Source organism: Gekko japonicus, unplaced genomic scaffold (genome assembly GCF_001447785.1).
Source record: "Gekko japonicus isolate JY-2015 unplaced genomic scaffold, Gekko_japonicus_V1.1 scaffold1955, whole genome shotgun sequence".
In the NCBI taxonomy this organism is placed as follows: domain Eukaryota; kingdom Metazoa; phylum Chordata; class Lepidosauria; order Squamata; family Gekkonidae; genus Gekko; species Gekko japonicus.
In genome coordinates, this window is record NW_015169232.1 from 92,732 (window position 1) to 106,188 (window position 13,457).

Consider the following 13,457-nt stretch of genomic DNA (forward strand, 5'->3'; position numbering starts at 1 on the left):
AAGTGGCCCTTGGTGAGTTTCTTAAAGAGATTAAGAAGAACCCTTCCAGTGTCAAGTTTGCTGAAATGGCCAACATCCTGGTGATTCACTGCCAGGCCTCTGGTGAGTTTTTGTTGCCTTGTCATAGGCACCAGCACCATGTGGCCTAGTCGTAGCTTCCTCTTTCTCCACCATGCAGTACCTTCCTCATTGAAGGGCATTCAGCTTTTTCTTTACTGTAGTGTAATGTGTGAGCCCCAGGTTGTGAAGTGCTGAAGGTTTCTGCCTTACCTGTACCAGGAAATTCTCAGGCCTTTAGAGAAGTGGTCTGAGAACAGGTGCAATAGTTCCTAGTGGCCCACTCCTGGGAAGAAAGGGTTGCCACATGTAGCACTAGTTGAAGCTTCCAAGTTGCCTTCAAGGGCAATTAGTAGTCCAGTTGAGACCTCACAGAAAGGAGAAAACATGGTTGCACTTACCTGTAACTGATGTTCATCGAGTGTCTTCTGTGCTGGCACACATAGGCCTGCCTTCAGGCAGTCCCATGTGGGACTGCACAGAAGACACGATGATGAACTGGTGTGGCTAGTTTAGCTGAGCCTGGAAAGGAAGGTAACCTTACGCACAAGCTGTTGATGAAAGCAAGCACTCCTAGCAACCATGCCAGTCTGCTGCTCTGCTACTTTATTAATATGGCTTGTGACCAGTACAAAATCAATTACAGCAATTGCTGCTCAAGGAACAAAGCTGTGTCCAGGAATCCCTGCCCTCCAGATCTTCACATGCTTATGGCCCTCTTATGCCATCCAGCAATGGCGAATCAGATCCTTCCTAACTGCTAACAAGCTTCTTTTCTTCCCTGCCTCATAGATGATCTTATCCAGCTGACTGCCATGTGCTGGATGCGAGAGTTCATCCAGCTGGCTGGCCGGGTAATGCTGCCATATTCCTCGGGGATCCTGACAGCTGTCCTGCCTTGCCTGTCTTACGATGACCGGAAGAAGAGTATCCTTACAGCAAAGGGGCGGTGGCTCAGTGGTAGAACATCTGCTTGGCGTGCAGAAGGTCCCAGGTTCAGTCCTCGCATCTCCAATTAAAAGGATCAGGTAGGAGGTGATGTGAAAGACCTCTGCCTGAGATCCTAGAGAGCCACTGCTGGTCTGAATAGACAATACTGACCCTGATAGACCAAGGGTCTTACTCAGTATAAGGCAGCTTCACATGCTCTAAGGAATGAAGCATTAGTACTTCCTTCACAAAGGCGCCTGGGCATCCAGTGGAAGGAAGGAGAGCCGAGCTTGGGTTCTGCAGCTGAGACTCTTGGTTTGGGTGTCTTGGAATGTGTCTGCCAGCTGTTCAGGAGAAGTAGGTTTTGAGGACCCTAGTGGACTTAAGAAGTTCATCGTCATTTATGGTGAATATACCTGGAGCAGATCAAAAGGAAGGGGTGATGTGGCTTCTTTCTGCCTTTGCTTTCCCCTGAACTCCAAGCAATGCTGCAGTTGCCTCCCATCGAAAATTCAAAGGACTGATTTTGATACAATGGCCACATAATAGTAGAAATTTCTTTTGTGTGTTTTGAATGGTTTTGCAGCATCTTTGTTGAGGGCTCTTGTATACCTTCAGGGTGACAGAGCTTAGATTCACTTCCCTTGAATGTTAGTTCTGTCATATAAGTCAAGTCACAGATACTCCTTGTCTCAGATACTTTTCTCTAGTAAGGATGTTGTGTGTTTGTGTTCTGTGGGTCTTCATTTTCTGAATATGTGCGAGATTTAGTGTTCGCTTCATTATTTAAAGAAGCCCAGTTTTCTAGCTTTTATAGTTGAAGAGAGAGGCCTAAAATATTTAAAATATCTAGCAAGTTCTCGGTCACTGGGGCACATCTTTCCAGATGTCAAAGTTTTCCATGACTATTATTCATAGCAATCCCCATGTCTTTAGATATCCTACCGCTGACTTCCTCTCCTTCTATTCCTCTGGTTTTTACCCAGAAATATATAAATCCTCAATATACTAGTCAAAATTTCTTAATTTAACTGATTGCAAAATTAGATTTCTTTGCCCTGTGTCTCCTTATCTAAGGGGAGATCCTGAAGCCTGTATTGGCTGGATGGAGCGTTTAGGCTGGTCCCACCTCTCCTTATGCTGTTGTGGCTAGCCCAGAGAAGAGCAGTAGCTCTTTGCTGATTTCTGAGCTCACACACTGGACAACTTTGTCTTCCCATTCTTGGAGGTTCCTTCTTTATTTTTTTTACTGGCACCGAACAAAGTCCTGTCTATCCTTTTAAATGTCCAGTTTGCACAGTCAAGATATCATGATTTGTTTTGTAGATAGAGTCCAGGGTTCATATCCTCAGTGAGACTGTTCCTTGTTTCCGTGCTGTCTAAGCAGTAATATTCTGTTTAGATTGGAAACATCTTAAGGACTTCTGTTCATTTCCTGACCGTCTTTCATAAAGTATCCCATGTGAAACTTCCCAGCTTGTCCAGCATCAAAAAGAATCAATTTCAGTTGCCTCCAGAGAAGAAATACCACATTCTAAAATGTGAGAAAGGTCATGTTGCTCACTGCTGAACTGCATGTATAGGGACATCAAAGAGTCAGTTATGATAAACTTACCATCTGGGTCCAGAAAATAAAAGTGCTCAAGATGGCAGTTCCCTTGATGTACAGCAACTGAAGAACTCCTCTTTATATAGACTGAAGTAATGTGTAGGGCAGTCTTATGCACAGTTTCTGCAGTCTAAGCCCATTGATCTCAGTGGCATAATGCTGTACAGGGTTTGTTTTGTGTTGCCTAAAGTGAGACTCTAGTGGGGAAACACCCCACCCTGCTGATTCCCTCCTGAATTCTAAAGTCTTTAAACTTTTCTCAGTTACTTCCTCTTTCTGGAACCAGTTTTCTTTTGCTTATCTTTTAATTATTTAAAGCATCTTGACTGCTATCCGTTGAATTTCCTCTTTACTCATTTTTGGTCTGTAATGTTTTAAAAAAAGGTTCTGCTTCCTGAATGGACTAGACTTGCACACATTTTCCTACATAGATCACTAGATAATAGGGATTCCCCATCTGTAGTTAAGCCCAGCCTTTTGAAATGCCTTAGTTAAAAATGTAAAACTCATGATCCCAATTAGGCTTTTTGGACTTAGATCAGCCAGTGTTTTGACCTCCAAATCATCAACAATTATTTTAAGCTATGCTTAATATCAAATCCTGTTTTTAAAGCTTTATCTTTGAAATTTTGAGTAGCTTATTTCCATACTTACACTTTCATTGTAGATAGGACCTTAGATTCCTTTTGCCCACCTTTTTTAAAAAAACCCTGATTAAATCTTCACTTTCAACTATTTCCGGAATACATATTATTTTTGAGTTACATGATTTCTGCTTGTTGTTTTGTGTTTCATTTCTCAGTCCGTGCTTCTGTAGTTTTCCAAAATTGTTCTGTCGTATCATTGGGTTTAAATTTTTTTTTTAATTGGGTTTTCACAATAATGCACATATCTATAATAGGTCATAAATAAGCATTCCATCCCATTAACACCCTATACTACTGGTAACATATTCTGAACAACAACAAATCAAACAAGCATAATTACTTTTTTCTTCTTCTCATTCACTAAATAAAGCAATTATCAAGTACATACATCCATTAATAATATTTTTTTTAGGATTCAACTTCGTCATTTATGAATTTGTAATCTATAAATATTAAACCAACCATCCTTTGTAATCAACATATTCCCTCAATAGATGTTGAAAAATTTCCTGTTTGTTCCAATATCCATTAAGTTTCATGTTTCTATATTAAACAGAAATAATACGTTTTGAATTTTATATTATTTTAATTTATTTTATTTATTTGTTTTTAAATTATTACTATTATTTCAATATTTTTGTTGTTTACCCCCCAACTGTTCAAGCCAGGGTTGTCTTTTAGCAAAATTAATATAACATCTTTTATAAATTTTACTTTAGGAAAATACTTTGACCTTCAAATTTCTCCCATCATTTCTTAAGTATTTTCCATACATTGATTTCTAATATATTTTGTCACTATGCTTGGTCATTTTTCTATACAACATACATAACAATCCCCAAAATTTACTATCACAAATCTAATTATCCATTCTGACATTTATTTAATATTAACTTAACCCTCTTCCATATCACTTAGTTACCTTCTATAACTCTATCTACCTATTTACCACCCACCCTTTCATTCCAGCTTATACATTTTCGAAACAAAAAAAAACCCCTAAACACTTTACTTTAATCAGGTCAATTCATTCCAATTTTACACACTCTCAAGAAAAAAGAAAAATTTAAATAAACATTATTATTACCTTCTCCTTTCCCTTTTAAATATATCTTGCTCCTATCTAGTTTACCTACTCCAACATTTAATTAATTAATATTAACTCAATCCTCTTCCATACAACTTGATTACCTTCTGTACTTCTACTATCTCCTTTTTACCACCATCCTTTAATTTATATCCGCACACACTTACCACTATAATCCATAAACTAATAACACCTTAATCATGTCAATTCATTCCATTTTACAAACTTTCAAAGGGGAAAAGAAGAAAACATAAAAACACTTTTTCATATATTTTAAATTGCCTTCTATGGATCTGAAGCCTCTTCTTCCGTAGCAACATGTCTATATGTTTTCCCCCCTTATAGGGGTGATAGTTCATTTCCAGTTTCTTCTCAGTAGTCCTCAAAAATTCGTGTCTCCATACTATATTGTCCTTTTTAGCCTTCCAAACAAATCTTTCTTGTCTCTTTCTTTTCCAATTTTTCTTCTTTTTGGAAAGAAGTCTTTGTACCTTTCTTTTTGTTGCCTCCCTCTTCAAATAGCTCACTTGGTTGTCTTATTTTGTCTTTGGGTCAATAAATATGACATCTCTATACTTTCCTTTTTTTGCTGGCACATAGAGATCTCTGAAGAACTCTGACCACATTGTTCCAATTTTTCACTACTCTCTGTCTCCAATTGAGGGTCATGGAAACTTGCAAACGCTTGTTCAATGCCCTTTTGTATTCCCTCCTTCAAAATTCTTAAAAATTGTTCGACCGACATTTCTCCCACCAAGATATTTTCGTCAATTTCCTCCTCCATGTCGGTTCCCCTTGCAAACGCCATTTTATTCATGCTAAGTCATTCAGGATTCAAAATTAAATATCATTCAATTGGAATTGAAATTACAAACTCCTTCAGTACCGGTTATTGAGCAGATGAGGAAGGGGAACGAGGGGCTGAATCTTTTCGAAGGGAATAATCACTATTACCCCAGGAAACAAATAGAAATTAACACTCCTTCCCTCTCGATTTCTAGCCGCTCTCTTTTTCCATTTATGGCCATTAAGTCCAGGGTATTTTGCTGACCTTCTCTGGACTTCTTTACACTTGAAGGTATATGTACTCACAGTTTCTTTTGTTCGAAATTTCCTTCTGTATTGCTTTCTTGCTGCTGTTGTGATCCATATGAATTCGAATATAGGTAAAATGGGAGGCGGCGGCTGTGAGAAACATGGCGGCCATGCTTCTCTTCACAGACCGCTCCTGCTTCAGGGCAAGAAGTGGACACCCCCCGCATTGCCAGTCATGGGAGGGGCCACGACAGAGCCCCCTGCTCCAGATCTCTCTCCGGGAGATCTGGCTGGGTGCTCCCGAGATCCGGGGAGCCCCCAAAAGAAGCGGAAAGGAATCAAGTGTCTCGGAGTGATCCGAAGACCGCCCGTCGCTGTGCTGTGCTGACCGGAAGTCCCCACCTCTCATTGTATTATTGTTTTGATATGATCTCATTGCAGTTCCTTTTTTCACTCTAAAACATTTTGATTAGCTGTCATATCTCTTACTTCCTGTATGACTCCCTCCCTTTTCTGCCTCAGCATTTTATTGTGTGTTCAGTTTTCTCAGTAAGTTCTCTTCTGAAACTATTGAATGTACTGTCACTACATACAATAGTAAAGGGGCTGGCCTCCATACAGATGGAGAAAGCGGGCTTAAGCAAAAATAGGGGCTGGGAGGATAACAGCCTTCATTGATGGTTGTCTGGGCAACGAGGAAGGGTATCCCTTGTATGGGGAGGACTACTCATACCTCTGTCTGAGTGATTCATAATACTTTTTTACTATTAGGAAGATAGCTGGGGATAGTGAGGAAGAATTCAGAGAGAGAAAGAGAGTTTCTTTTTGGTTAGCCTTTGCTCTCTTTAGTGCTAAGTATTTCAGTTCCTCAATAATTCTGCCTGGGGCTTCAGGTGCACTGAAATCCTGGGAAATGTCTCTTGGTTGTTCTATCCTGCACAATTCTACTAAAGTATGAACAGTGACAGTTACAGGAGTACATTCCTTACATTGGTGGGGTGCAGGCATCAAAGAGGTGGCTAATGTGTGTAACCAGAGCCTGATGAAGCTGGTCACTCCTGAAGATGATGAAAATGAGGTCAAACAGGCCCCAGCAGCCCCCCAAGCAGAGACTGATCATGACGAACCTCTCTCCAAGCAGGAGATGGCTTCAGGTGGTAAGTCCTATTTTCCAAATGTCTTCATACAGGCCTTATTGGTGTAACTTAATGACTAGATACCAGCATTTGTCTTGTTTGTGAACCATGGTTGGCAGGGAAACTAACCATTTGCAGTGCCACCATATGTGTTCAAATATGTAATTGACATACCATGGTAGAATGGATGTAGAAGAGGTGTGGATGTAGAAGCTTTTGTGGTGGGGTTCAGGGAAGATGATCTCAAGGTACGTTTATTTATTACCTACTGTCTCCAGCTGAGTTCCCTCTGCCCCATGCCCCTTGCCTTTTGTGTTGCCAGTTTGGTGTAGTGGTTAAGTGTGCGGACTCTAATCTGGGAGAACCGGGTTTGATTCCCCTCTCCTCCACTTGCACCTGGCTGGATGACCTTGGGCAAGCCATAACTCTGGCACAGCTGTTCTTGAAAAAGAGCAGTTTCTATCAAGAGTTCTCTCAGCCCCACCTACCTTACAGGGTGTCTGTTGTCGGGAGGGGAAGGGAAAGGAGTTTGTAAGCCGCTCTGAGACACCTTTGGGTAGTGAAGGGCGGGGTATAAATCCAACCTCCTCCTCCTCCTCCTCCTCCTCCTCCTCCTCCTTCGTCGTCGTCGTCGCTGGGGCTGAAGACACCTTTACTTGCATGGGCAGGCACCCAACCCTTGGGTGGATAGGTGTTGATTTGTTGCTTTTTAGCTGACTTGATGCACCTTCTTCCCAAAGCGATGGGAACCTGCTGCTTGGGAAGACTTGGGGCTGGATCCCACCACCTTTTCCTCTGGTGCAGTTCCATTCTCACTGCAGCCCCCATGTCACATGGCTTTTTTTTTTAATCTACAAAGGGTCCCAAGATCCCCAAAATAGACTTCTTGTAGTCAGATGCAGCCTCTGCCTTCTCTTTAATTATGTGTGTTTGGGATCCTACTCTTTGTCTCTTTTTATGAATAAAAAACACTCCAGAGCCCTGACATACTCTTTCTGTATCACAAAGGTCATCCATCCCTATAATCTTCGTTGCCTTTTCCTGATTTATGGTAACCTTTTGAGATAAGATGACTGCAGGATTCCAGATATTATCACACCATAAGTTTATTTAAAGACCTTACATTTTCACTTATAAAGGAATACTGTCTGTGTAATGTTGTCAGTCTTTAACGTGCCATTGGGTTTTTTTCCCCTTTTGGTTACAGCTTTGGCTGTTTCATCTTCAGTACCTTTCTTTGTAATTCTCAAAGTGGAAAGTGCTGCAAAGATTTGACATTGTCATTGTGCCAGCCACTACAACCCCAAAATCTCTTTTCTTGGTTAGTCCGTTGCCTTCCATCAGTGTATATGTGAAGCCGGGTTTCTTTGCTCCAAATGTGCACTACTTTTCACTTTCTTGGGAAAACATGTTTGCACATTTCTCCAATTCTGAGCAATCCTTTTGAAACTCTCTTTGAACTACTGTGAATAATTTGGATAACACCATCAGCTTGGTCAGTTCACTGTTCACCCTGATCCCAGATTATGACCCAAGTTAGTTTGCTTAAACATCTCTCCTTTCAGCCCAACCAGGACCACCAAGGTAGCTAACCACTGAAAGCAGAGCAATATAAAAGTGCATCATAAAATGATTTAGAAATCAGAAACTAAAATGCATATGCCCTCACTTGGGTGGCTGCTAACAGAGTCAGGCCTGGTTGGCACTTGGATGGGAGACCACCAAGGAAGTCCAGGGTTGCTTCACAGAGGCAGGCAGGGGCAAACCGCCTCTGAACTTCTCTTGCCTTGGACAGCAATTTCCACTGCCATCAAAATGCATATATATATAGATCAGAATGGAGAAGCATAGTTTAAATCCATTTAATAGCAACAGTTCCAGTACAGCTCCCAGTAAATTACTGAAGAACAGGTTTTGGTTCCAAAACATGATCTTCCATAACAAGCCAGTATTGTGTCATGGTTGTCGGACTAGTATCAGGGTGACCCAGGTTCTAATCCCCACTCGTGCTTTGGAAGCTCACTGGGTGGCCTTGGGCAAGTCACACGCTCTCAGTCTAACCCACCTCACAGGGTTGTTGTCAGGATAAAATGGAGGACAGGAGAATGACGTAAATTGCCTCAGATCCCCATTGGGGAGAAAAGTGGGGTACAAATGGAAGTAAATAAAATAGATTCAGATGTTTTCCTTGAGAGCAGGTTGTCACTGCAAACTAAATGGGCCTTCCCACAAGCACTGTGCCATGTTCAAACTAATGTAAATGTCTCCCTGCAGACTGCCTGGATGTCTCGAATAATTCCAGTTTCAGCGGTACCAGTGTTTTCATGCCAATCAGGTAAGGTTCTTGAGTGTTGCCGGTGACGGTCGGTATCCTCTGTTTCGAGGTGAAAGTGAGGACCTATTTTTGCTTCGGCCGGGTGTGGTGTCCCATGATGTCGCTGAATTGAAACTAATAGTTCTTCCTGGTTCTTTCATGTCACAGCTATGGGAGCGCTCATTCACTAGAAGAGCTGGGCTAAGTCCTAAAGAACTTGTACTAGGAGGAATTCGAAACAGTGGGAGGAGAAGGGATGCTGCTCTTTGCTGCATAAGAGCAGGTTGCGTCTCAAGTGCTGGGAAGGGGTGAGGCGTTCAGACGAATCATGAAGTCCCATGAAGTCCCAAAGCAGCTCTTGCTTGGAATAGTAAATCTCTGCCCTCTCCCCCAAATAACTGACTGGGATTAAATTAAGTGAATTTGTATAAGCTTGCAGATGATGTCCCTTTGGGACACTCCACCCTTGGATGGATCTCATTCCAACCGTATGCTGAGAAGGTGGATCATGGACCTTCGAGTGTTTGTCAAAAACATATCCATTTAAAGAAACAGGTGGGCCGACGCCATGGACGGTGCCTGCGTAAGTCCAGAAGCTTTACTTCTGGAAAGCTTCCCCTTTAAGCAGCTGACTCTGCTTGTGAGCGTTGAAGTAAATTTCCAGAGATGAGCACTAAAATCTTGCTGTGACTGTTCCCCCCGCCCTTTTATATTCTGGCTTTAACCAAATCTTTTGTACTAGATGCATTTCCTTACTTTGTGGCAAGGGGTGAAATTGGGGCGGGCTCTAAGAATGACATCTGCCCTGTATTCCTGTGCAGTATCACCATCAAACCACTGAGGGTCACTGTAACTCTAGCCTAATTGCTTGTTGTTGAGCTGTCCTTTTTGATATCAGTGCAGGAGAGTCTTGTTCTAGTTCTTGCTGGTCCTTTCCATCCTTGCAGTTGTTCTCTGTGCTGAATTCCGTCTCCGGTTCTGCTCCTCTTCCTCCAATGCCTCTTGGCAATAACATTTGATCTTGAAAGGCCAGGCATGTGCTCAAGAGACCTGTTGCATTCACGCTTTCTGACTGTTGCAGCTTGACATAAATTTGCCTTTTCAGCCTTTCTGTAACTGACACTCCAGATTGTTACAGCAACTCCATAAGAAGCAGGCGCAACACATTTTTTTTAAAGATGTCAGGGCAAGGGTTAGTTATACACAGGCATTCTCCTGGCTTTGCAGATGTGGATGTATCAAATGTTGGGGTCTTTCATCCTTGGTCTATACACAGGCAGTAGAGCCATCTTCCCCATTCTCCTGGCTTTGCAGATGTGGATATATCAAATGTTGGGGTCTTTCATCCTTGGTGTTAGGTCAAAATCAGGTTTCTTTTAGTATTTATAAATGGCTCTATGATTTAAACTGGGGAACAGATTCACAACAAATCCACATACAATCTGTATCCATGTCCATTTAATAGCTAACTTCATTAGGCTATTGAACTCAGTCACATTGAGAGAAAAGTGGTATAGAGGAAAATAATCAATAAAACATTTTGATTCTTCAGGAATACATTGGAAAGAGATGCATTCTGCTTGTTCCTTCCCTTGCAGGATCTGTTCAATGTATCATGTTAACATAAGCCATACCTAACACTGAGTTATTACAATTCATTGCATTTTTAATTTCATTTTTTTACAATAACAGTTCATTTGTTTTGCAATTGATGAAAATATCACATTTGATGACTGGATTACTTTTTTATTTTAATAGCGTTGATGCTATAAAAATACTTATCATCAGTACTTAATGTATCCTGCAGGCCGGTTGACCCATATCTTTTTGTTTGCCAGCCAACCCAAACAAGGATTCTTATTGGAGACATTGGGCAAGGAATAATGTAGAGAATATTTTTAAAACCTAAACATATAAACAGTTGCTGCAAAGACGCAGCTTAGTGATATTGTAGGACTTGTGGAAGGCAGAATGTATCTTCCTGGATTTTGGACAAAGAGGGAAGACAAAACGCTTTTCTGTGAGGCTTGTGCAGAGGAATCCTGTGCAGAACCCGCCGGGATGAATAGCAGCTGAGCATCGGCAGTGCTTGGTGGATTGTCATGTTGGAATAACTAGGCTCTCATCAGTTAGATTCAAGCCCAGCAGCATCTTAGAAGCCAAAAAGATTTTCAGAGCAAAAGCTTTTGAGAGCCAATGCTCCCTTTGTCAGACACAAATAGAAAGGGAGATCTGAGTCCTTTTATCCTAGTCAAAAAATGGGAGTGGTGTTGCGATCCTTTGCATCCTTTACATCGTCTTCCCCAGATGACTTGGGTAAATCACTCCCTTCGTCAGAAATTTTCACTAAATGTGTGTAAAACACCCAGCTCTGTGACCTTGCTTGTTTATCCTGCTCTGTCTGCAGCACTGAGAGAATTCAAGTGACCCTCAACCTTGATGGAATTGTCCAAGTACTGGACTGTCACCTTCATGATTCAGCTATTGGGATGATGACCCGGATTGCAGTTCTGAAGTGGCTCTACCACTTGTACATCAAGACACCTCGCAAGGCAAGTCTGTGTCTCGATCACACCAGACGTCACTTGGGAATTGGGACACACAATCTGTTGTAATAGGCAAAGGCCGGAATTGTTTTGTGTTAGATAATTGGTGCTGTTAAGGTTATTTACCTATAATCAGAAGTTAATTTTTTCCCCTCTGTTGTGAAGCTTAAGGGAAAAGAAGGGCTTTTTGCTGTTGCAAGGAATTGAAACAGCTTCTAACCTGACAGTTTCCTCTTACACTGTGGTAGCAACACCATATTTGGAATACAGGACCAAGTCGCTCTTTGTAAAGGTTTGGATGACTCCTTCATGGGTGTTTCTCCTGTTTTTAGATGTTCCGGCATACAGACAGCCTGTTTCCTATCCTGTTAAAGACCTTATCTGATGAATCTGATGAGGTGAGTATGAATTCCATGCAGAGAACTGTTGCTTATGTCCATTTTATTACCAATAAATATTTCCATATGTGGTGGAAATTTCCTACAGTATCTTACTTTTGGCAAATGACGTCAGATGGTCTCTCTTTTGGTGTTGGTTATTTGGTTTCTTTTACCTCAGAAGTAATGTCGAATTACATGATGACAATTCCAGATCAACTAAGATATTTTGTATTATAGGCACTCAACTGCTGCTTGATAGGTTTATGCCCACTGTTGGAAGAAGAATTCAAGCCCTGGGAAATGAGAATGGTTGGACAAACTAGAAGACCTTTCATGTATGGTTAGACTGTAAAGAATGTAAATAACTGGGGACAAATGATTCTACGTATGGGAAAACATTAATAGAAATTTAGAAACCAGGCATTTTGTTATAATTGCAGTCAGGATGTATTAATGATATGTGGATTTTTAATGCTTTACTTTCTGTACATAGAGAAGGTTTGTGTGTGTGTGTGTGTGTGTGTGTGTGTGTGTGTGTATAAACTTTATTGGCGTGTGTGTGTGTGTGTATATGCACATCTCTCTTTGTGTGTGTATACACACACAAAACAAAAAGTGACTAGCAGGCTGAGGTAAGCAATTTAAGGAGTTTGTGGTAAATTGCACATACACAGTACAATTCAGAAATTGTCTTGTGTGGGTATGTCCTGTGGAGTTGTTCATGACTCTGTAGGAATATGAATGGCTGTCACCTCAATTTTCCCCCTTTAGTTCAGAAGTCTGTGCCTTGGGACTATACAGAGAAGGCATAATAGAAATAATCTGTCTAAGTATACATGGTGCCCACAGGTGCTGTGGCTCCTACTTGTGTGTTCTGTGATGTCTGCTTGCTGCTGCGGGGGAGGGGGTGTGTGTCCAAAGAATCTTGAATGGAACAGGGAATAACAGGGAGTTCTGGGCTGCTCCCTGCCAGCTGACTGACTAAAAAAATGTGCAGCTCATCCTGGGCAGGTGCATTACAACTTATGTGTGTTTGGCTTGTTAACAGGCTGGGATTCTGCAGTCTTGTCAAGCCTGTGGACACGTCTGAAATTTGATAGAGGGTAATGGCAGACATCCAAGAGGGTTGCTGTGGAGACAGGGTCACGAGACACTTAAGTGGTTTCAGTTCCCAAGGGTTGGAGAGGGCTTGCTCCCCCTGCAGCTCTGGTGAGGTGCTACACAAAGAGATTCTCTGTTCCCTGGATGGTTTAGGCTGCTGGCTCTTTATGTATTGCGATCAATCCAGTCAAATGTTTGACAGACTGTATTTGAACTGTCCACACTTGTTTCTGATTGCATGTGCACGATTGTTTCCGATTTCGTGTGCACATTCTCTTACTGCTTTTCGATGGCTCGGCCACTGTCATCACCTCCCTTCCTTGCTGGTGTTTGTACACATACTTTAGGTACATAAAACGTTTACTTTTCACAGTGAAAGAACTACTGAGGTTATACATCTCCCTTCGTCTTTTGCTCCTGGCTGGTGTAGGGTTAATAGGACAGGTGTGTGAGCTGTCCAGATTGGGATTAATGTACGCCTGTGTTCACACAGTGCTGTGCCATGGCTGCCCCATCCCCCAAACAATTTCTGCCCAAAGGAAAGAAAATCAACTTGTGCAGTAAGATCCCTTCCTTCCTTCCTTCCTTCCTTCCTTCCTTCCTTCCTTCCTTCCT

The 13,457-nt window shown here is 41.7% G+C and overlaps 1 protein-coding gene across 1 annotated transcript in view; it reads left to right on the forward strand.

The window, feature by feature from the left end:
• VAC14 (Vac14 homolog (S. cerevisiae)) overlaps positions 1–13,457 on the forward strand; it is a 171,456-nt gene that overhangs the window by 14,383 nt on the left and 143,616 nt on the right. The window contains 6 exon segments of the mRNA XM_015416443.1: positions 4–102; positions 850–984; positions 6,370–6,522; positions 8,776–8,836; positions 11,223–11,367; positions 11,694–11,759. Of these exon segments, the coding sequence (XP_015271929.1) occupies positions 4–102; positions 850–984; positions 6,370–6,522; positions 8,776–8,836; positions 11,223–11,367; positions 11,694–11,759 (659 nt within the window).